We start from the raw sequence: 23,520 nt of genomic DNA, 5'->3' as shown, positions 1-23,520 counted from the left end.
TAAAACATGGTTTAAAGTTACATTAACATTTCTCGCTTAAGCCTGTTTGAAGATGTAGGTTTGGTATATTTATTTTTAGCACTCTTTCGACATTTACACGGGTTGTACTAAAATTTTATGCTGAACTGCTTTAAAGGCCTTTCGTTTAGAGAACGTACATCTAAAAAAAAATAATTTATATTTTTAAAAGTCGACAGTTTTAACACTTAGCAAGTTTAAAACTCAAAAATTTGTCTAAAATACCCGAATTATACACTGTAGAGAAAGCTAAAATTGACGAATTAATGTCAACTTTCCTGGCAAACAGGTACAAAATGTTAATTTGCAACTAAAATTACTGTTGTAATGCTTAGGTTCATTAATGTTTCATTGTCAAAGTCAATCTTCAAGTACGTAGATCATTACACCTAAAATAGCTAAAAATCCCATGCATTTTGATCCATAACATGATCGTTTTGATCACTCTGCCTTTCGCGCTTGGCGGCCTGAGCTTCGATTATATCATCAATAGACGATCGTCTATAACATACTCGAGTATGGAAAAATTAAAGTTTCAGATAACAATTTTTTTAATAAGTGTTTTCAAAAAAACACTGTTTTTAATTTTTTTGTTTGACAAAATCAATCACCATCGTACTCCTGCACTTAGTAAAAAAATCATTCTTCATGCTGTTCAGTTGTGTTATTTGAATAAAAATAAAAACATTTTACTTCATCAGCAATAGCTTTACCCATTGAAAGAAGTTCATGCATCAAATAAAACTGCCTCAATTAAATTTATATTTAAGAAAAAACTCAAAAATTGTTTTGGCAAACAAGTCTATAAATTTTGAAAATTATTTTAGCTTAGTGCACCAGATTTTAGTACACAACGGTATCCGTCCGAATTTCGCATCGGGCAGCACCAAAAAGTGTCAACAGCTTCGTTCAATCGCTAGTAAAAATCGGTTTCAACTGGTTTCTGTCAACTGATAGATGTTCAACGAGCCAATGTTTTGGTCGAAACAAGTCGGGTCGTTGTTCAATGGAGCGAGTTGAAACTAGTCGAAACCAATCCAGCTCGGCAGCAGGATTAGTTTCGACTTGGTAGAAATCGGTCGAAGTCAATTGGAAAGAGACAGGTGATCAACTGTCAATCCATTTCTACACTCAGGCAAATTCTTATTATGTCTGTTCAATCAACTCTAGTCGAAACGGGTCGAAACAAGTAGAAATGGATTGACAGTTGATCACCTGTCTCTTTCCAATTGACTTCGACCGATTTCTACCAAGTCGAAACTAATCCTGCTGCCGAGCTGGATTGGTTTCGACTAGTTTCAACTCGCTCCATTGAACAACGACCCGACTTGTTTCGACCAAAACATTGGCTCGTTGAACATCTATCAGTTGACAGAAACCAGTTGAAACCGATTTTTACTAGCGATTGAACGAAGCTATTATAATAGCTTCGTTCAATCGCTAGTAAAAATCGGTTTCAACTGGTTTCTGTCAACTGATAGATGTTCAACGAGCCAATGTTTTGGTCGAAACAAGTCGGGTCGTTGTTCAATGGAGCGAGTTGAAACTAGTCGAAACCAATCCAGCTCGGCAGCAGGATTAGTTTCGACTTGGTAGAAATCGGTCGAAGTCAATTGGAAAGAGACAGGTGATCAACTGTAGCTTCGTTCAATCGCTAGTAAAAATCGGTTTCAACTGGTTACTGTCAACTGATAGATGTTCAACGAGCCAATGTTTTGGTCGAAACAAGTCGGGTCGTTGTTCAATGGAGCGAGTTGAAACTAGTCGAAACCAATCCAGCTCGGCAGCAGGATTAGTTTCGACTTGGTAGAAATCGGTCGAAGTCAATTGGAAAGAGACAGGTGATCAACTGTCAATCCATTTCTACTTGTTTCGACCCGTTTCGACTAGAGTTGATTGAACAGACATTGTCAATCCATTTCTACTTGTTTCGACCCGTTTCGACTAGAGTTGATTGAACAGACATAATGTTCATAAGATGCGTCTTATGAACCACTTTTTAGAGTGCAAAATTGGTTTTCATAAGAGTCTTATGAAATTCTATCAAGTTTCATAGGAACATCTTATGAAAAATAGAAGATACGGCATTGCGAAAATAAAATGAACAAATTCATTCATTCCTTCAGTTTTTTTCATCGAAAGCCAAAGAACTCTTGATAAATTATATGTCTTCCTTAGTGCATAGTTGAATGTGATTGTGGTATTTTAAATGGTAAGTTTTAGTTTAAGTTTCAATTTTTGCTAACGTTGAATATATTTGCGAACTCAAAATACATATTTGGTTTACTTTTCAGCATACTGATCGGCAAAAAGCGCAAGGCCAAGGCGCAAAGAACCGGATGCGCCAAAAAACTTTATTGGAACTGGGTGTCGATTTACTTCTGACGGTGAGCATAGTGCATTCATGATGTTATTTCAAACGAATTTGACGAAAAATAAATAGTAAACAACAAATAACATGAATTTTTATCATTATACGTGACATTTCATGTTTCCATAAGATCCTCTTATGAAAAGCAAAAACTGCTCATTGAAGTTAGTGTTCATTTCAGAATTCATTCGCGTCATAAGAGAATCTTATGAATTTCAATGATTTTTCTTATGGCGCTACTTCATAAGAGAATCTTATGGCATGTATAATAGTATTTTTCTGAGTATACTTGTTTCGACCCGTTTCGACTAGAATTGATTGAACAGACATAACTTTTACCGCAGTTTTACCGCTAGTTCTAGGTAGTACTAGATCTGTGGAGACTTTTGAATGCAGCTCGGCTTGATCGATCCATTCTGCTTTCGACCGTAGGCTGTGGTGGACGTTGTCGCAAGTTTGTCCCTCTAGTTTTCTACTTTGAATCTGAAGTGAAGTGAATAGGTTGAGGTTACCGTGAGCGTGTGTGATTCGGTGGAAAGTGGTGATCGAATTTGTGTTGAAAGCCGGTGTTTGAAACATGGAAGTCGCTAAACCGGAAGTGAATGGCAACCCGTTGCCCCAGCGGCAGCAGAATAACCAGGGCGGTCCTCAAGGAGGCCAGCAGCAGGGCAATCAAAACCAAAACCAAAACCAAGGTGGCGGCGGTGGTGGTCCGAACAAGGGCAACCAAAATCAGAACCGCAATAACCAGAACCAGGGTGGTAAGAAAGGAGGTGGCCGGTTCAACAACCGGAATAATCAGAACAACCAGAATCAGAACCAGAACCAGCAAGGTGGAAACCAGGGAGGAAACTTCCAGGGCAATAATAACCAGCAAGGAGGTGGAGACCGTGACGGAAATCAGAACCAAGGAGGCGGCGGTGGCGGTGGAGGCCAACACGGTGGCCCAAATCGTGGTGGCGGCGGCCCGAACCGCGGTGGACCCCGGAACCGGAACCAAGATGTAAGTATTCCGGCTTTTTCCGGTAAATTTTCGCCACCGGGATCTCATTTTCCAAGATGGCTGCCGCTTTGTATCACTACTGGCATTGCCATCATCATCGCCCAATGGTGGTGCACACGCGTTTCAAAATGGCGACTGAAGGTTGGCCGGGTGATAGCAAATTGTGTGATTTCAATCATTTATGGTTGAAATCATATTTTTCTAGGGTGTTGAAAATTTATTTGTTCCGTTCCATTTTATTAGAGAATTTAAATTTTAAAAAAAAATTTATCCATGAGATCTGAAAATTTTGGTTAATTTTTTAATATAGTAATGCAGGTTACTGAACTTTTGAAGTTCGGTATTGGTGACGATCTTCATACTATCGATTTTTTTCAACTGACTGAATAGTTATTTTCATATTATTTTGCATATGACGGTAGCTTCAAGGTTCTGGCTCTTTCAACAGTTGTCCCAAGGATTTCAGATTAGTTATTTTCATATTATTTTGCATATGACGGTAGCTTCAAGGTTCTGGCTCTTTAAACAGTTGTCCCAAGGATTTCAGATTTCGATTTTCGCTAATGCCAATACAGCCGGTGCAGTCAATGGAAGTGGTGAGATAACGTTTACGACGACGAAAAGTGGGGTGCGATATGTGTAGACTTTGACGTCACATGATATTTGACACGGTGTAGAGATTCGGTGGCGTAAAAATAATGCAAAATGTCGCTCTAAAAATGTTGATAAAATATTGGCATCGATTTTTCAAAACGGCGAATACGTCTAGATCTCTCTTTGATAAAATCGCGTTCTATCCTTGACCTTGCTCAACAGCTACCGTAACATTGATTAATTATTTGAATTAAAATAAGTTCAAATATTTAGAAAATAAAATAAATAAACTACTGAATTAATTTGCGATAAAATCGTTCTTAAAATCAATAAACAATAGATTTCTGTGGATATAATATAATAAAATTTGTTTTTGAGTTAACCATGGAATTCATGGGAAGCGATTAATAAATAACATAAAAAGCTTGAAATTATGATTTTTTTACGGTCGACCTCAGTTCAATTTTAAGTTTTTATCAAGAAGGTTGTTTTAGAGAAAATGATCGGAAAATCGACTCAAATGCGCTTTCTAAGTCTAAAAAAAAACAACGAAATAGAATAAAAGTAAATTCGACGCGATTGATATTCAAACGCGAAGGGAAAATAATGAGCTAACAAATGTATCATGGGCGCCAGCTCTAAATTTTACTTCAGAAGTTCGGACTTCCGACTTCCGAAAGACTTCCGACAAGGAAAAGTGAAGTACTAGATTGTCGGAAGTCTGTTGCCGTATTCGTTTTCATCTGGTGGCCAACCGGTTGTGCACCAACTGCTGTCATCTGCATATAAAAAAACGCTTTGACAGCACTTGGTGCACAACCGGTGTTCCACCACCGTGAAAACGAATACGGCATGTATTTTGTTGCCAGATCACCAGCGACGTTTCTAAAATTTTTATTTAAATTCACAATATTTGGCTAAAGAAAAGGCAACAAAATTGTTGTTTGAGATTCCAAGTTAGCCGTGATAGTTGTACAGGATATTCTTTCTAAATTTAGCAGATAACAACAAAAAAAACGTGGCGTATAAACAAACATTTTTTATGCTTTCCCACCAACAGGGCGACCAAAGCTTTGATCGTCGCCGTAGTGGTCCGAATGAGATGTACTTCATCAACGAGAAGCTGCGCATGTTGCAGGGACCCCTACTGGAGTTGCCCCCGATCGAAGCGGGAGATTTCAAATTTTCCAGCCGCAATCGGCTTTACATCGGTAATTTGACCAACGATGTCACCGAAGAGGAAATGACCGAACTGTTCCGCCCGTACGGTGAAATCACGGAAGTTTTCCTGAACAAGGAAAAAAGCTACGCCTTTGTGCGTGTAGACTACTTCTCCAATGCCGAGAAAGCCAAGCGGGAATTGGATGGAACCTCCCGGAAGAATCGCATCCTGCGAGTTCGTTTTGCTCCTAATGCAACTGCCCTCCGGGTGCGAAATCTTACCCCGTTTGTCAGCAACGAGCTGTTGTACAGAGCATTCGAGGTATTCGGACCTCTGGAGAAGGCTTCGGTGCAGGTTGACGAGCGTGGCAAATCCACTGGCGAAGGTATCGTAGAGTTCAAGACCAAACCGGGTGCGATGGCCGCCCTGCGTTTCTGTACCGAAAGGTGCTACTTCCTATCAGCGTCTCTGCGACCTGTCATCGTAGAACCGCACACCTACCAGGACGATACCGATGGTCTACCCGAGAAGTCACTGCCCAAGAAAATCCCAGACTTCATGAAGGCGCGACAGGTAGGTTTCCTTTTATGGCTACTTTTGCTAATCCGCTTTGAGTGAGAGTTCTGTTTCTAGTCAGTAATTAAAATATTGTTACCCTTCACAGAATGGACCCCGTTTCGCCGAGATTGGCTCCTTCGAGCACGAATACGGCCAACGCTGGAAGCACATGCATGAACTGTACAAGCAGAAGGCCGAGTCGCTAAAGCGCGAGATGATCATGGAAGAAGAGAAGCTGGAGGCTCAAATGGAATTCGCCCGTTATGAGCACGAAACCGAGCAGCTCCGAGAACGTATGTTGCAATGTCGATTATTTTTCTAGACCTTAGGAATCTCCTACCTTATGGGTCAACTTCTGATATCTATTATTCGTATTAATGTTCCTTGACGAAATCGACTGGTAGTTGCCCCAAACAAGTCTTCACGTACCATATGTCATACATATACACCAGTGTCTTATGCGTTAGTTATATTTTAATCTCCTTATAGGCAGACAAAAAGGGAAATCTTGATTTGATCAATTCTAGTGTTGGAAATGTTTTGTGGAAAGCTCATCAGCAGTGTTGATCAAATCATTCGCTAAATTATAAATTATACCTCGATGATACGATCGCAAAGTTTTAGCATGTAGTATTTTAGAGAGATATGATAGTATTCATGTGATCATCCATTAAAAGTCTGAAATTTGTATACAAAAAAAAAACTACTGACATGCGTTGTTTGTATGGACAGTTCTTAAAACAAACCCCATCATCATCGTTGCCAAATTTTTACTAGCCAAACGTTGACACTTCTCAAAGATGGATTTGCTGGTTCGCTTTTGTTCGTTCAGTTGAGTCAGTTCCATTAGCACCATCAACAGTGAAACGTGTTGAAATTTTCGCTTCATTTTCAAAGTTATAAATTTCATCTTCATGAAAAAAGGTTGAAAATTTATTTTAAAATTTTGTATAAATTCAGCCATTTATGTAGAATTATTAGAGCCAATAGAGTTGAAGTTTTGAAACATTAAGATAAATCAGGTTGTTTCCCCAATATATTCAGAATACTGCAGTTTCAAGTTCCTTATAAGAATTTTCTTTGTTAGGATTTTGTCTTCATAGCATTCTCAGTGTCTAGTGAACACATGTCTTTCTAAACATTGTTCAATTTCCATCATGGATTGTCGGTAATGCACTTTACAACTAATTTATTTCTCTTCGGCACTTCTCTCGCCTTTCTTTTCGTACGCAATCAGAGCTGCGCCAGCGGGAGCAGGACCGAGACCGCCAAAAGGCTGAGTGGGAAATGAAGGAACGTCAAGCCACAGAAGCTAAACAACGTAATGACATCCAGATGAAGCACGACGTTGAGGAAATGCAGAACCGCATCAAGCGCACCGATGAGGAACTTTACCGCCGACAACAGGAGAACAACATCTTCATGCAGGTATGCAGTAGATCCGTTGATCGATTACTTAATTGTTTACTCACGAAAAATATATTGTTACTTACTCTCTTTTCCTCACTCGTATCTTCCTCAATCAACAGAATCAACAGATGGGTGGCCCGATGCCCGATAACGATGACCGCCGGCAGTTTGAAATGGGTGGTGGTAACAACTTTGGTGGAATGGTAAGTCGATTCGTTTCATTCTTCTTTAGTTCCGTCGTTGAATCAGCAATCAACGATAACTCATCTTGGAGATCAAACTTTTATCACCCGCCGATGCCCCTTGATCTCACAAATCTTGGGGTCGGCTGAAACTTTCGTTTGCCAAAAAAAAACCAAAAAAGTAACCCCTGGAATGTGAGAGAGACCCTCTGAGTACGATCTTCCATTAGAACAATTTAATGCTCCGAGATTACGACTGCATCTTATAGTTCGTTCCGCCTTCCGTGGAACTACTGTTCGTATCCATTCTGCATTAATTGGCTCCTTTTGTTCTCGACTTTTTTTTGTGTAATCTCGCACGAAAGTTCAATTCTGTGGAATATCGACCCCCTAATATTGTACCGTATATTTGAGAACGCTTTGAACAATTAAAATCACTCTTGATAAGGTGTGAATTTACGTTAAGCTATCAATTTACGACATCTAAAGACAATTCTTGAAGCTGTACCTCGGGATAACCATGTTTGCATCTTACGATTTCTGATTTAAAATTACTTATAAAACGATTGAAAACCAACTGTAATTTTTCTGGCATCACGTACCTAACTACTAAGGTTATTTTCCTTTACGGAAAAGCATCAGATTTTGACGCTTTTACATTGACGTAACCTTACTGTCTTACTACATTTTATGGAAAAAAATATCTGGAAGCCATTCCGGTTTCCAATAACACTGTATACATCTCACGACGATCTTCTCAAGAATCAACTCCGATAGTGATTCATGGATCACATAGGGTGATTAGCATGTCTGCATTTGAACTTATCAGTATTGGAGCGTTTCTATTAAATCTATCTTTATCCGGTTGCAACTGGTGAATATCGTCGATTTTGGAAAGAGTTCGCCACTACTTCTACATACCTACACTGTAACATTGTTGCTGTCAAAACACACAGCTGTAATGGGAAACAATACAGCAAAACTGATTACGTTATTCCGTTGAAGTAACGGACGGAAAAATTTGCCGGGAAATTGACTGCTCCGGAATGTTATACTAATATTTTGTCGGATTTTCGAAACCGAGCATAAATAAAAAGTTGAACCGAATTCAGAAAAATCAGGATGGAAAACAAAATGGCTGTGCGCTCGTTTTCTATTCGAGATTTAGGTTGCACCTAAGCCAATACAATGACCAAAATACACTATTTAGAAAAGTTTTTGATTGAAAAGCCGAAAAATAGTTATAAAACGTTCATATACCATCTCGTGTAACATTACAAATGGGCCAAACTAGCAGTTAGCTAAGAATTAGAAAAACGCGTTTGAAATTTCAGAACGTCAAAGTTTCTCAATCCAATCAAATCCTATTTGAAAAATCAACCACTTTTTGCTCATAAAAATCAACAACAGTAGGTACAATATATCCACATATTTTCCGTAGCCTCTCAAGAAATTTAAAACTTTTACAGTAATTCTAGGGATTTGCGAAACTCGTTACGTCTGGAAGTTTCGTCAAATTGATCGGTCGTTTTCGTTTTGGTTTTGATGTTACGTCCTTTGGTCCTACAAAAAAAAAAAAGAAACTAATTAGGTACGCCGTTTTGTCACACGGTCAACTCAGTTACGTCTATTGGTCCTACACAAATAGAATAACAGGTTCCAACAAAAAAAAGCATTAACAGGGAGTTTCGCTCAATTAAACTTAACCAAAACCAAAAAAATATTAAATGCAACCGCGTACAACCAGAATAACCAAAATGATTTTTTTCTATTCAATTGTATTTTACAAACTAGGAATTCATATTGGTATTTTTTTTCTCATGATAAAAGGTCCATTATTTTATGATTGATCAATTCAACAGCATTATTTAAAAATATTATTTTAAATAACTGACATGATGTGGTTAACCGTTACAACAGTGTACACCATTCTAATGTAGTTAACTAAAAAGCTTTTCTTATTTAAATTTGCTTTTCAATAAAATATGTACGTAGGGCCCTATTACATAAGACGAGTCACGAGTCATTTTACTCGAGCGAGCCATTTTGGTATTGAGTCACGAGTACTCGAGTGAGCCGTTTTGGTATAAGCCGTTTTGGTATAAGCCGTTTTGGTCGAGTCGAGTCGAATTTCAGTCGAGTAGCTCGACTGAGTCGACTGCTTGAAAGTTCGTGACACAGCTGTCACGATTTACCGAGCCAAGTTTGCTTTGATTCGGTTTTTTAATTCGATTATGTCGTTCGACTCGACAGTGACTGGAGTCGAGTCGAGTTACTCGACTCGTTTTATGTAATAGGGCCCATATTATACATACCTAAATATTTCGATATAATCATCTATAAATACAGTTTCCATTATACAATAAAATCTTTTAAAATGTGCTTAACATAACAAAGCTTTCGCAGAATAATTTGCTAACTAATGTAACAATGACAGATTACATACTTTAAAAAAAACCTACTCAATCTGTAAACCGATTCAGTCTTACGACTTAAGCTTTGTAGTGGTACTGATACTATTGCTTGATATGAACTCGAAAATTTTCTGCGAAGAAACTCTTAGAACTTTCAAACGGTTAATCGTCTTCAATTTGACCTTTATTTAATAACAATTCACTTTTACCTTTTCCATTCGGAAATTATTTTCAAGCATTTTAAAGTGCATCGGCCACAACTTAGAGTGGCAGTCTACACAGTGAACATTCGTTAGTTTCTTACCAAAAGTTTGGTATTTGTTACCGAACAACTGTTTTTTTTTATCGGAAAACCAAGAATTTTGAACATAAAATATAAACAATCAGTTCATGGCGAGCTGTTAGAAAAGCATGGAACTTCTAAATTTCCCAGTAACTGTGAACACGAAGATTGATCAAGGAATTGTACATTTTCTGTTAGTTAATGAAACTTTTGGCAAAGGCATTTGTTTCACGCGATAGATAATACCTATCTATCAATTCCCGTTCTTTCGTGTGTCCAATCCATGATATTATCTCGAGGGTTCCATTATTGGTACTCGGCAATCTATGTTGGGTTGCTTTCATTAAAGCTTATTTGTACAAAGGTTAATAATCTAATGATTACAAAAGCTATTCGAATAATGTTGCTACAAACAATTGAACGGGGACAGCTTTTTGATCATCTAAACAAAAATATCTTACAGTCTTCAATCGGTTTTGCAAACATGGTAATCTCTGAAACAGCAATAAAATTAAAAATACCTTTAACCGGATTTGTTTATGGACACACAGCATCGTCATCGAGTATGTGCGAACAAGAAACAAACGTCCACCCCTAACACCATATTCGGCGGAACTGATCCACCAGGAAACGAGAAAAAACTCCGAAATATCACACCAATTAACTTCACGATATGTCACTACGAGTATGTTTTACTTAATTTTTTATGCTATTTGTGGATTGGGAGGGGTCTAACTTTGTTGGATGAAATTTGATAGAATCTCGATAAAAAATGAGACCCATTCTCATACCGTCACGCGTTTGAAATTATTTTGTTTCCATTTACATATTTATATACTTGATTGTTCGTAAATTGATTTTTTGGGTGATGCATCGAATTTTTTGGTAGATGTCAAATCACCTTCCAATGCTTTTGCATACAGTTTGTTTGATTTACGAACGCCAGCATCGATAGAAAAAATCACTTCGATAGAATAAATCAATTTACGAACACGCCGTAATTATCAAATTATGCAATCTTTTTCTATACCGAGTTCAAAAGAGAAACAATAAAAAAAACAGGTCGAGTTCGTCATTCTTGTATTTTCAAAACATGTTGAAATCGCTTTCTGGCCAATTGCGGTTGTAACATAGTTTCTGAGAAGAACGGATGATCGATTAGACTAGGGGTATATGTAGATCAGTGTGTTTTTCTTTAAACAATGTTCTCTGAATAACTGTCTGAATCTTTCGAGAAAATTTTTGTACAACTGAACAAAACCAACTTTTAGTTATACCCATTCTACGTAATCAAATAGAACTCATATAAAATGAGGTTTGAATGATAGCCAAAAGCTATGTTAATGTATGTACCTATGTCTGCTTTTCACATGCACCAGATTGATTTATTATTTGACCAACTGGTTTTCGAAGTTTGAAAAAAATAACAGAAAATACAGGTTCATTTATGTATTCCTTCACCCGTCGCAAGCACTATGTGAACATTCATAAATGTCATTTCGAATGGATGTGTCTGCTAAAGTAGGACATTGACTGTTTTATTATTACTTTACTTACTCTTTTTTTTATTGCTAGTCTATTATCTTTATCTTTATTAGATGGATAAAGCCCGTATTAAAGTTTTGATCCCTCTCTAATGCGATTAAAAAAAACTCATCATTTGCAACAACAGATTACAATTCTAATCTAAGTGATACATCGAGTTCCTAAAATTTGCACACATTACAATCTAAAAAGTCGTAAAACTTAAAATTACAAAAGAACTCTACGGAATCTACATTTAAGTGTGAATCGGGAAAATGAAATTCTGATGAAACGCGTTAAATTATTCTTATGAGTGCAATATGGATGAAAACAATGAAAAAGGATTGAAAGACAGTTCTTATTATAAATATCAACGCGTTTGACTTGATGTCTTCATAAGAATACATTGATTAAGGGGAAATTTTGTTTATAAAAATGAATCCATGAGGTGAAATGAATTTTTACAACTACAAGATATATTTTGGAACGTCCTGCTTATCCATGATAATATGTCAAAACATTTTCCATAACAAAATATGATGCTGAACTGTGTTATCTTTACTAAGTTAATGAACTTTATTGTAACCAATGTGATGAGAGAAGAGTGGGTTATCAGCATCAGGAGCACATCTCAGCTTTGGAGCTCTAGAATATTTTTGATTGTCTTGATTTACATTCTTTGGAATATTTAATTAACTTTTTTTTATACTTGTCTATAACCGCATTAAACATGCCGCAGCTAGAATGATCGGGTATGGGAAATTTTACTTTGGCAAACATTAAACTGATGACCATCTTCTATTTCAACATACTCGTATGACATATTCAGATTGAAGTGATATAATCGGAGTTCGCATTAACTTATCCAAGACGCATCTTCTTACGACCACATACTTGGAAATGTTTTCACATTTCTATTGGTTTTGAATAGACAATCGCGAACGACGACTTCGAAACTAATACTCACCTTGAAATCTTCCAAAAGTCCGTAACTCAAAACCGAAGAAATTCTTCGAAGAAAGTTTCCGGGTTTTGAAAGGAAAGTTACTTCTCAATATCTCTCTCATTCGTGAAAATAGCAAACAATCAACTCTAATCCACTTTTGTTCAAGTTCACTCGTTCCCTTTAAAACTTTAATCATAAATATCGTTTATCCAATTGAACTGTGATTCCTATTAGGAGGTACGTGACTATGGCCACGGTCAGGATAATAACCAGCGACAGTCACGCTTCAACAACGACAACAACCAGCAGCAGCAACAGCAGCAGAATCAAAATCAGGGTGGCGGACCTGGAGGCCCCGGCGGAAACAACCAGCAACAGCGCCCGTTCGGCAATAACCGTGGTGGCAACTGGATGAACAACAACAATGACCGTCGCAACAACGACGAATTCCAGAGTAAGCGAAGACGCTTCTAAGCGCTGCCGTTAAATAATGACGCTGCCGCTTACTTAGAAATTACTTCAAGTTTTAAAAAACATCAGCCCTCATGCACTGCTACCGAACGATTTCGGATAGAAGCTGGAAAGCCCTACCAGGACTATTGCGGGGTTCAACAAATCTGACAAACTTATTTATATACACATAAATGATAAGCAGCAAAGATGGATATTCTCAGCAATGAGATATGTTGGGTAGCAAACACGCATTTTCAGCTCTTGACTTTGCAATGATCTCTGCAGCGTGTATACCCACACATGGAATGAAAAGGCTGCTCTTATGAACAAAACAACAAAATTAAACAAGATTATTTCCTCCAAAGGATCAATACGCAGACGCACTCAGCTTCGCTCCGCCACTACCGGTACAATGCACCAATTGTATCTATTCTTCAAGTTATCGCGGGATGCGAAACCTGTTCCGTCGACGTGTTCCAATTGATCACCATCGTTTCGTGTATTTCTTCTATTTAGGTTTGCAAATTTTGCAACTCGTCAGCATTATTCCACCCCCAACGATTTAATGACTCAGTAATGTTTTATCATTTTTATCGTTTTACTTGGAAAAAATATAATTTGAGATCGGAAGCACCGATGCCTTGGAAACGGTTTTAACGCCAACAACTTCATTTTTTTTCGATTAAGAAATAATTTAAACTACGGGGAAACATTTCAACTCACAATGAACCACAATCGATTTTAAATGTGTAATAGGGCTCCATAGAGTGCTTAACAATCACTGTAACTGTAGTAATTTATGGGAAAAGTGAAGAGTTCACTTTTGGAAAAATGGTTAGCAAGTCTAGTTTGTCGGCTAATTCGGTCTTGCTACTTCTTAAAATTGAATAAACTTGAAAAACAACAACTAACACTGATAATGAGTAAACAGAACTAATCTCAAATCATACAGCAAAAAAAAAAAAAACATAAACTGAAAACTGCAAGTTAATTTGATCTACACTTGAAAAACATTTTATGCAATTCTTAAACAGTAGGGACAGAATTCATGTGACTCAGTTAGTATCCATTTTGTAGTTCTTAAAGAAAAGTTTCAAAAGTATTTATTTGTAACTGGGAAAACGCTCGAGTACTGAGTGTCCCTATTTAGATCCCAATTAGGGATCCATCTTGCCCGGAGAAGAGCAAGTGGGATGAAACGAGCGTTTTCTCATGCGTTTCTCACAAGTGAACAACACAAATTAAGGGACATTTTTGATTGTTTAATATTAAACATTGTATTGTGATCTATTTCGAGCTAATCAGGCGTGGGAGCTCTTTTTTTGTTGTTGCTGGTGGGAGGTTGCAAGTATTCATTTAGCAAAAAGGTGGGCTAACGCAATCTCTTCTATCCAGCAGCAACAGTTAGCTTCGTACAAGGAAATGCCGATTTAAATAGACACAACACCACACATTAATCAAGAGTACTATTTGTAAGGCAACAAATTGATTTTTAATTTCTAGATTCTGAGAATTAACTGTAAGCTCCGAAGATTATATCTTTTGAATAAATCACTGTGTAATAGTAAGAATATAAACGGTATTCGATATAAACAATACTTCTGTTGTATTAATAGTTTTACTGTAGTCCGATGATTCTGTGGGAATTCGTGGGTGAAATTTGAAAAAAAATTCCATACAAAAACAAACATGACTTTACTTAGTTCTGAAAAAAAAAAATGGCAACTTGTGTGAACTTGACGAGTTCTTGCAGCTTCACACGATATGACCCTAGAAGTATGATAATTGAATATACCAGATTGTCGTTGGCTTTGAGTCATGTTTGTTTATGTTAAGGTTTTCAGTGAACTGGTGATGCCTTGAAGGCTTCCAACGACGTAATGAGAAGATGACGTTCCTTTGAGGGTTCCTTCAATGTACGTCATATCGAGTGTCGCTTTTATGGACTGCTCTGAATTGTTCTGTCGAGCTTAAAAAGATCATTTTAGGTTTAATGTCACCAATTACTAGATAAATAGTTTTTGGAGTAAGTTTTATCCTCATGTCACACACCTTCTATTATTTCCACCGTTTCCACACTGCTGCGTTTTTTTAGACTAACACGTGCATTAGTGTGCACGTTTTTTCTATCAAATATTTCCCAACTACGTGAAAAAACAGAATGGACAACTCCTGCAATGCAAGAGAAAAATCTTCTATCGATACGGTTCTTGTCATCGACTGTACTCTAAAGCCAACCCGAGTAAGGAAGCGTAGAAATTGCTTCCATAGAAAAAAGCCAGATAAGTTAAAACTCTTTGTGATGCACGGAGATAACCGATGCTAAAAACTAGATTTTTAGCACAAGAGAGAGAATTGTCTTCAACTAGCTCAGTTTGAGAAAAGCGCAATTCGACTGGAGATAGTGTCCTGCTCGTTACACATCAATAAGTTTATCAGCATTTTGGAGCAGAAGTCAGAAAGTCTAACCAGTCTGTAGAAATAGAGCGACACTCGTATGGTCGAAACATGGAAGAGTTAAACACGAGGAGGGAATATGCTTGGGAACAAAATATGGGTTAACTTTAGAAACAATGCGACACAACTTTTGGAAATTCATTGACTTTTTTTAAACAATCTCTCTCATTTAGAATACATAGTTGATTCAAATTTGACTTTACAAAAAACGGTAAATTTTAATGATGCCCCTCAAGTTGTGTCGTTAGTTTGTAAAAAGAAAATTGTATTTTAAATTTACTAATGAAAACAGTTTATTTTTCAGCATCTCTTCAATCAATTACTCAAAGGTTAAAAATGTTCGAATGAACGAAAATATTGGATTTGGTCTGAGTTCAACAGTTGGTTTGCATGCACCTTTTGTTTGTGTATCGTTTGATATCTGCTAGGTTTTCAAAAATTACAATAATCCGAAGCTAAGCCTTTTCTGGCTAATGGAATAGAGAATCTTATCTTATATCTGTTGTCAATTCATTTTTAGGGCTTTTGAATTGGAATGGGCTATCTTCGACATATTGGGCGATTTGAGCAATAATGAACTTACAGAGCTAAAGACGCTAAAGTTAGAAATCTGTACAAACAATTTATGTTCATCTGTTTATCATCTATCTTTATGCCATTTTCTGATGAACAAATTTCTTATTGGAAGCCATTATTAAATTAGAACGATGATTTAAGTAGGTACCTACTACCTAAATGCCATAAAAATGCCACCTTTAGCTTCTCAAATAATCGAAAGGGCAATTCATACAAAATAAACAGAATTCGAAAAAAACGGCAGTTCTTCACCGAATTTTGAAATATTCGGGATAGGTACTTTTATCAGTTCGGTAGTTGTTTATGACCGAGTGACTAATTATTCAAAGTGGCAAATGTTAATGCAACAAGAAACTTTCCCTGAAAAAATCTACATAAGTAACTAGTGCTCGGTATTACAAACATTAAATTAACTACCTAGTTGTTCGTTTTTTACCGAAACGATGAACTTGTATCTACTGAAAAATCGGTGATATTTACCGAACATTGGTTGGTCTTAACTTAATCAATATTCACTCAATAATGTAAACAAATCAGTTCGGAGGAATCCTACTCATGGTTTTGTTGTTTTACTTTAAGCATTTTAAGATTTTAGTTTTATATAACTGAAAGCTTATTAATGAACACCGTCAGTTCTGGTTTGATAATTCCGAAAAATAAGCTGATTTTTCACAGTCCAATAGACTAGAATTGAATCTGACTGCACATCAGTTACTTCATCAAATCCACTACGCAGCAATAATATTTCTATCAATACTTCTTTATGAAGTATTATTCTATCAAAAGCAAAACATAATAGAGTAGTAAAACACCCGTGTTCTCTGTGTTATTTCTACTGTACTGTGCATCTTTTATTTTTATGTAAAGATACTATTTGGGAAGAAAGATGTAGACCAATCATCTAAAAGTATGAATCATAAGGAATCTAGGAAGCTAACTCTTATCGCTCATTAAAAAAATTGAAAAAGTATGAATTGGGGAGAATTCTTGCAATTCAATTCTTGTCGAAATCAATTGTCAAATTTTTATTTTTGTTTTTTTTTTCGTTTTTTTTAAACAAGAATTTGAAATTATTTGAAAAAACGTGGTCGTTCGTTTTGAAATCGAACATTTTGTTAAACATTTTCATAACAAATACAGTGCTTTGAAGGAATTATAGCATAAAAGATGAAACACGAAAGATACGTGTTAATTAAGGGATAATGATTGAGGGAAAAATTGGGAATGATATGATTGGGAGAAATTGTTGCAAGAACAACTCTGCATGTGCGTGTGTTTGTTTGTTTCGTATCGTCTGAGTATGTTCACCTTGTTGATGGTGTACAACACCTTCGTTTTGGGAAGTCAGTTCGTTTTACTTTTCAGCTCTCTGATCCTTGACACATTGTATCCTCTGAGCCAAATGTGTGGGGTCCTGTTAAAAATCACCTGTGACGAACATTCCGTTCGGAAAACTTCGAATTCGGCCATTGTGTGGGGCAGAAAGTAATCTAGATCCATAACTCTTGCCATAAGAAGAAAACCAGTATTCGTGCACCGAATTTGTGACAAGTATCCTGACGGAAACCCCATTACTGTTATTTAAAAGACTGAGAACGTTTCGCTGAATGAATGCTTGTACTCAAGCGAATCACTAATGTCAACCAATCTCAACAGCCTTTGGCGAATCTTTCGATTCAAGCTCAAATCTTCAAGAAATAGGTAATTGTTCAATATTCTTTTTAATACGCTAACTTATCACTTCTCTGATCATATAATGGTTTAAATTTTTAAGCGGTTTTAGAGTGGTTATCCGACGAATGACGAATTTTTCATTAGTTGTGTATTAAAACAAAAACAGTAAATCAGTTTAGTCTATCTTTAGTTTTTTTCCTTTTTTTTTCTATTTCTTTTTTTTCTATTTTTAAAGATTTTCAAAGTGTGTGTATCTCTTCAACAGTAATTATCTGTATTTTTGTGTTCTTTTTAATTTTTTTTTTGTACATTTTTCTCTTCGAGCTCTCTGATTAAAATAGAAATAAAACAAATCAATTTTTCAAGTAATGACGCAAAAAGCATTTCTACACGTTTAACATTTGATTCACATGATATTTGTATTTAAAAGATGCGCAAGATACGTTCTGATGATTATTTTTGTGAGCACTCTTGCAACTTTGCTTTAAAGGAAACCTTTTGAAATCTAAAAAACCTTAGTCACCTGAACCTGCATATCAAACAACCCATATTTTTCCGAGAGAATCGTTGGTGCGCCAACTTCTTTTTATCTGAGAAAACACTATTTTTATTCTTTTTTATTTCGACTAAGGTTACCAACTTCGACTGAGCTTGATCCAATCGTGCAAAGCTTAATGCTTGAGTGCCACTTATTTTAAACTATCTCTCAATTTCGATCTTGCGCAAATAATAAAACATTTAATAACTTTGAACAAGCTAGGGACCCATCATGTGAAACGTTTAGGACCTTTGATTTGAGTTAGTTTTTGCGTCTATGAAACATATTTTGTGTATCTATCCAGTAATGCACTTATAATCGATTCTAGAAGAAGGCACAAGATAAAAAGCTTTGTTCGCCTTATAAATTAAAAGTGAAAGGAATTTGGAAAAATATATATTTTAAGAGACACCCACCATTATTTTTCTAACTGATCTAAGAAGAACACTACCACAATGACGAAGACACTAATCGCATATTGGTTCATTACAGGCGGAAATGTTGCTCAGGAACCTGTTCCCCAGGAAGAACTATAACAAGGTTAGTATATTTTGCTTCATTAGTCGATTTGTGATCCAGATAACGTTCTTAAAATGATATATAATTTGTCATTAAATCTAGAAGTTTAATTCAAATAATATTATTTAAAACCACAAAAACAAACTTATGTACCAAAAATAATTGTAGATTAATTGAAACTATTTAGTTGTTATCTGGAATCTTTAAGTGATGATAATAATTACCGTTTGAGCAGTCATGATAGTAACAACTAGGCTGCAAATAAACTTTTGTTTATTTGTCTGATTTAAAATTTAAATGATGAAAAATCTGTTAAATTCTAAGTCAATGTTTTAAAAGTGATTTCATCTTGTTACAGGTTTTTTGAAACCAGACGAAACATATCACCAAATCTCCGCCCAGCAAAGCAATCGTAACTACCTCAGCCGCATCGCCTCTTGTTGGCAGTAGATGACGTCGCAACAAGAACCGATCAGTGGAATGATAGCAGCGCAAGCAGACACTGGACTTCCTTTGACATTGTTTGTGGAGATGAAACTAGAGAAGACACCTCAAAAACAAGATTTTTCCTTGTAGATAGGTGGCATTGCTAAAGTTACCAAGGTGAGAATAAGCAAAGCTTCACGATTAAGAAAAAAATCTCATGATGAAAATTTTGGTCCGTGTTTATGATTTTTTTATGATTATACAATCAACCTCTTCTGATAAACATTCGGAATATATTACAAACTCACGACATGATTGGATGAGTGCTAACATTTTGTTTCCCTTTCTTTCAGAACGATGGCTGAAGTCATTTGACAAGTACACGTGTATGAACGGAAGAAAATGGTACGTTAAGATTGTTGCAAAGAGAACAAAATGGTTTCGTTGATTTAATCCAAGTTTATTGTTAAAAAAAATTGAACGCTAGTTGGACACACTTTTATGATGATAATAATTACCGTTTGATGTGTAGAGTGATGATACTCTTTTTGGCTGCAAATAAACCCTAGGGTTTATTTGTCTGACACAAGTGGTCCATAAGTAAGATACCGAGTGATAAAATTAAATAACAATAATTTTGAGTAAATAAGTAACGAAAAATTTAACAATGTAAATTTTTCTACTGAAGAACAATTTTGAGCTTGGAATCTTACGTAGCAAAATTATTTAACGAAGCATTTTTTATTAATGAATGAATAATGTTTTTATGTATTGTTTAAATAATAAAGTTCTTTTCTTTTTACAGGCTCAAGAAGCAAGATCTTACTCCAAGCTTCAAAGCTGCCGTCTGACTTATTAATGTACTGGTGTTCATTCCAAAACATCGGTGCAGTGCATCGTTAGGCATAAGCAAATGCCGAGGAATGATTTGATAACCTGTGGACCACGATTGGACATATTTGAGGTAACTACTAATACTAACCGTTAGGCAAGTTGGACCTTTTTGGTCTTAGCCGTCTTAGGACAACCACAAATTAAAAAAAAAAAATACTAACCGTACACTTGCGTCGTTACCAGTATAAATTCTTATTTTATAAAAAAAAAGTATTCAAGAACTGATAAACTTCTCAATTCTTTTAATATTCGAGTTTTTGTGATGATAATAATTACCGTTTGAGCAGTCATGATAGTAACAACTAGGCTGCAAATAAACTTTTGTTTATTTGTCTGATTAAGATACAATCACAAGAGCCCCCAACCTGTCGAATGGACAACCTTCTAATTCATTTCTATCTTCAAATTTTTTCCAGATTTATTCAATTCGATGGAAAAGTTCAAAGGTGGTGGTACACTTATGGTAGCAATCGGAAGTTTCTGAGTCGCTACCAGCCCCACAACAGACGTGCGACAACAGTTGAGGTGAGTTCATTTTTCGAGGTAGATTTTCTGGAAAAAAATTTTTCCCATGATGAAAATTTTGGTCCGTGTTTATGATATTTTTTGATTATACAATCAACCTCTTCTGATAACCGATCGAACTAATTTGTTCGTACAAGAATAATTCGAACATTGTTGCTAATATTTTGATTCCTTTTTTTACTACAGACTACTCTCTCCATGGTGCTGAACATTTGACACAAAGAGGATAAACCAATACGGTACGGTACGTGCTCTCATCAAATCCAATTCTGAAATGATAAGCAAATTTACCTTCCTATCAAACGTTTTTGTCGCTTGGTCATTAATTTATCATTTCATCAGATCAGATCCTCATTTGCGGGGTATGGATCTAAAATAAATTTTCTCAGTTTGTCTATCAGTTTAATTCGACCTTAAAACATGTTTGATATAGACTTATCCCTAATCGATGATGAAAATTTTGGTCCGTGTTTATGATTTTTTACTGATTAATCATCAATCCAATTTCTGACCCTCTTTTATCAAATACATAACTTATTTGGTATCGAAAAAAAAAAAAGATTTAGGACTTATTTATTTTTTTCGTTCCCAGGTATTGAACTGCCACACGTAAACCAGGTTATTAGCCTACAATCAACAAGGTAATTTTGTTTAAATTGACTCCAGACACTTCTCAGATACTGAATCTTACTCGAATGGATTCGACTCCATTTGACAATTTCATTTTTTTTTTGCTAGAATACATTTTGCGAGTGCCTTCAGTTTCTGTTAAGTGATCCCACTGAAATCCTAAATGATGAAGCTATTTAAATTTATGTCTTCTTTTCCCGACTGAAAAGTTAATGATTGATTTTTAAAATACTGAAATTTTTCTATTCCTTCATCCTCGTTTTTTATGCAAGAGAATGTCTATTTAATTCGTTTCTTTCTTTTCCATTTACAGATGACGCGACGCACTCCTCCTTGAGGGTATCGTAAATGAAAAGCACAGTGTAAAATTTATTGAATTTTATTTATACTTTTCATTAAAAGAAAATATACATAACCAAGAAATAAAACGTTTTGACGTTCGTTATTTTAATCCGAAAGAAATTTACTTGGAAGGGGTTTCCAATTCTGTGGGCTTACTGTAACTTATATGTATTTATAAAAAAAGTGGGAAAGGATCGGTTGTTAGGGAAATCTCAAAAATTGGTACATCCTTCGTTTTTAAACTGCGGTCAGTCGCGATGCCTTCTTAGAAGGGTTGGTCCCGGAAGGTCCCGCAACGCTGTTCATCTTCCGGGGTCCGTCCGTTCGTGGTCGCCGGAACAGAAGGATGTGTGGCTCCGGAGCATGCATCTTTTGAGGAAGAATAAATTTATCTTTATTATAGAATCATCCCGATAACCACGGATAACGTCTCTTACCATGTACATAACCCAACCAGGCGATTGTTGAACGCCCAGATTGCGCCATTCCGTTTCGGTCATCAAGTGGGATTTAGGAACGTTCCGAGCGAGGTCCTGCGGGAGTATTACATGGCGATACTCGTATACATCGTCGTAGTACTTCTCCGAGTACTGGATTTGATCGGAAGGCATGTTGAAGCGGTCTTGTAACAATTAAAAATCACGAAAACAATTTTGTAACTTTTTGCACGAGCACACGAAAAATTAGTTTTGTTTACATTTTCTTTCAACTCCGACAAATATGGCATGCGCATGCATGCTCTCAGAGGTGCCAGGTGTCCTGACTTATCAGGATATGTCCTGATTTTCGAGAGCCCGTCCTGATTTTTCAAAAACTCGTGAATAATTGTCCTGATTTCTGAAAGATTGTCTTAAAACGTCCGGATTTTCAAAAAAGGATCACAATCATATTCTAATTTGTATTTAAATGAGGAGAATAAAAAAAAGTTTGAAAATTTTAAAACAATAAATCCGATGGTATATCAGATTCAGATGATATATTTGAATGGTGTTTTTCCTAGCCTATCAAGACGCTGTTCACTTCTGCTGCATAAATTAAGGCATCTACTGCACCTATATTTCGCTTTATATATGAAATCTAATCGAAGCTGCGTAAATACTATTTCCATCAATCTGAAAAGAATGATTTGAAATTTGTTCCGGCCCAAAATCCTTTTCCAAGTATTGTTACATGAGATTTCGTCAATGATTGATGATTATTTTTTCTTAATAGATTTACAACTGAAAATCTCAATTCTCGCGTGAGCTTTCATCACGTCGTATGAAACAAAATGTAAGCAAACAGTTTTATTACGGAAAAAATACAAAAACTGACAAAACTAGACGCAATTTTTTTAGAATTAGAATATTTTTAGCCTGGACAACATATTCTATATGTAAAATACAAATTTGAAAGTTGTTCTGATAACTTTTTCAGCAGTTTTATGATGTGATTTTTTACGAGGCAATCAAAGCTCACGCGGAGAATAATTCTTATGCAATAATAATTATTATGCAATTTCTATATCACCATTGGAGATTTTTTTCAGTGTTTCATTGTGAACTCCGACAAACGGTTTACGCTCAGCAGAGGTGCCAGGTTGTTTTGTCAAAAATCAGAACACCGTGAAAAAAAAGTCAGGTATTTCGGGACATCACTAAATTGATAAAAATAACATGCAGTTCTGCTTAAATTGCATAACTAAAGGCGAAAGATAGATACGTAAGACGCTTTGAATCATGCAACTGAAGTGAGAATAACCTTGGATGGCCTGCAGTTGATATCGAAAAACACCATTTAAATATAATTTGAACCGAAGATTATCATTGCTTAAACTGGTTCAACTATTTTATTAAAGATTTGTTTGATGTTCTTATAATTTAACAATAAATTTAATAATAAATTAGATACTTTTAAAAAATCAGTACAAATCAGGACATTTTAAGGGCCATTTTCAAAAAATCAGACATTCAAGCATTTTTGAAGAATCAGTATTTACAGTACATATTTAGTACATGCACACAAGCAAAAACGCCATAAAC

General features: G+C 35.9%; 2 protein-coding genes and 2 non-coding genes across 6 annotated transcripts; 3 read left to right on the top strand and 1 right to left on the bottom strand.

Moving 5' to 3' along the window:
• Window positions 1–2,801: 2,801 nt before the first annotated feature.
• LOC129758499 (hrp65 protein-like) lies at window positions 2,802–21,585 on the top strand. Of its 3 annotated transcripts, none has more exons than XR_008740003.1 (13): window positions 2,802–3,392; window positions 5,047–5,721; window positions 5,813–5,999; window positions 6,944–7,134; window positions 7,236–7,319; window positions 18,656–18,703; window positions 19,041–19,285; window positions 19,462–19,513; window positions 19,914–20,072; window positions 20,419–20,527; window positions 20,714–20,766; window positions 21,120–21,168; window positions 21,471–21,585. XR_008740003.1 is itself a non-coding variant. In XM_055756004.1 (6 exons), the coding sequence occupies exons 1-6, from the start codon at window positions 2,967–2,969 to the stop codon at window positions 12,937–12,939; spliced, it is 1,803 nt and encodes a 600-aa protein (XP_055611979.1). In that variant the 5' UTR covers window positions 2,802–2,966; the 3' UTR covers window positions 12,940–14,516. The 3 variants fall into 3 exon arrangements, 1 of the variants encoding a protein (XP_055611979.1); XR_008740002.1 differs by having other exon boundaries at window positions 20,714–20,771; XM_055756004.1 differs by lacking the exons at window positions 18,656–18,703; window positions 19,041–19,285; window positions 19,462–19,513; ... (3 more) ...; window positions 21,120–21,168; window positions 21,471–21,585 and adding an exon at window positions 12,700–14,516.
• Window positions 19,323–19,392, top strand: LOC129758848 (small nucleolar RNA U18). The gene has a single exon (XR_008740089.1). It is a non-coding gene; the product is annotated as a small nucleolar RNA U18 (small nucleolar RNA).
• LOC129758847 (small nucleolar RNA U18) lies at window positions 20,973–21,043 on the top strand. The gene has a single exon (XR_008740088.1). It is a non-coding gene; the product is annotated as a small nucleolar RNA U18 (small nucleolar RNA).
• LOC129758500 (cyclin-dependent kinases regulatory subunit-like) lies at window positions 21,521–22,221 on the bottom strand. Its single transcript, XM_055756005.1, has 2 exons — window positions 21,937–22,221; window positions 21,521–21,868 (listed from the first exon to the last, which is right to left on the bottom strand). The coding sequence occupies exons 1-2, from the start codon at window positions 22,108–22,110 to the stop codon at window positions 21,737–21,739; spliced, it is 306 nt and encodes a 101-aa protein (XP_055611980.1). The 5' UTR covers window positions 22,111–22,221; the 3' UTR covers window positions 21,521–21,736.
• Window positions 22,222–23,520: the final 1,299 nt, after the last annotated feature.

This window comes from Uranotaenia lowii, chromosome 3 (genome assembly GCF_029784155.1).
Source record: "Uranotaenia lowii strain MFRU-FL chromosome 3, ASM2978415v1, whole genome shotgun sequence".
NCBI classification, from domain to species: Eukaryota; Metazoa; Arthropoda; class Insecta; order Diptera; family Culicidae; genus Uranotaenia; species Uranotaenia lowii.
Note: the sequence above shows the minus strand (reverse complement) of the source record. Positions and strands in the feature narration are given on the sequence as shown.

What these genes read in the sequence shown, in the direction of transcription:
- LOC129758500 (XM_055756005.1), bottom strand. Translation starts at nt 22,110, where the DNA reads ATGCCTTCCGATCAAATCCAGTACTCGGAGAAGTACTACGACGATGTA. An exon ending in CTGGTTGGGTTATGTACATG is followed by an intron (nt 21,869 to 21,936) that starts GTAAGAGACGTT and finishes CTTCCTCAAAAG; the next exon opens with ATGCATGCTCCGGAGCCACA.
- LOC129758499 (XM_055756004.1), top strand. Translation starts at nt 2,967, where the DNA reads ATGGAAGTCGCTAAACCGGAAGTGAATGGCAACCCGTTGCCCCAGCGG. An exon ending in CCCGGAACCGGAACCAAGAT is followed by an intron (nt 3,393 to 5,046) that starts GTAAGTATTCCG and finishes TCCCACCAACAG; the next exon opens with GGCGACCAAAGCTTTGATCG. An exon ending in GTAACAACTTTGGTGGAATG is followed by an intron (nt 7,320 to 12,699) that starts GTAAGTCGATTC and finishes GATTCCTATTAG; the next exon opens with GAGGTACGTGACTATGGCCA.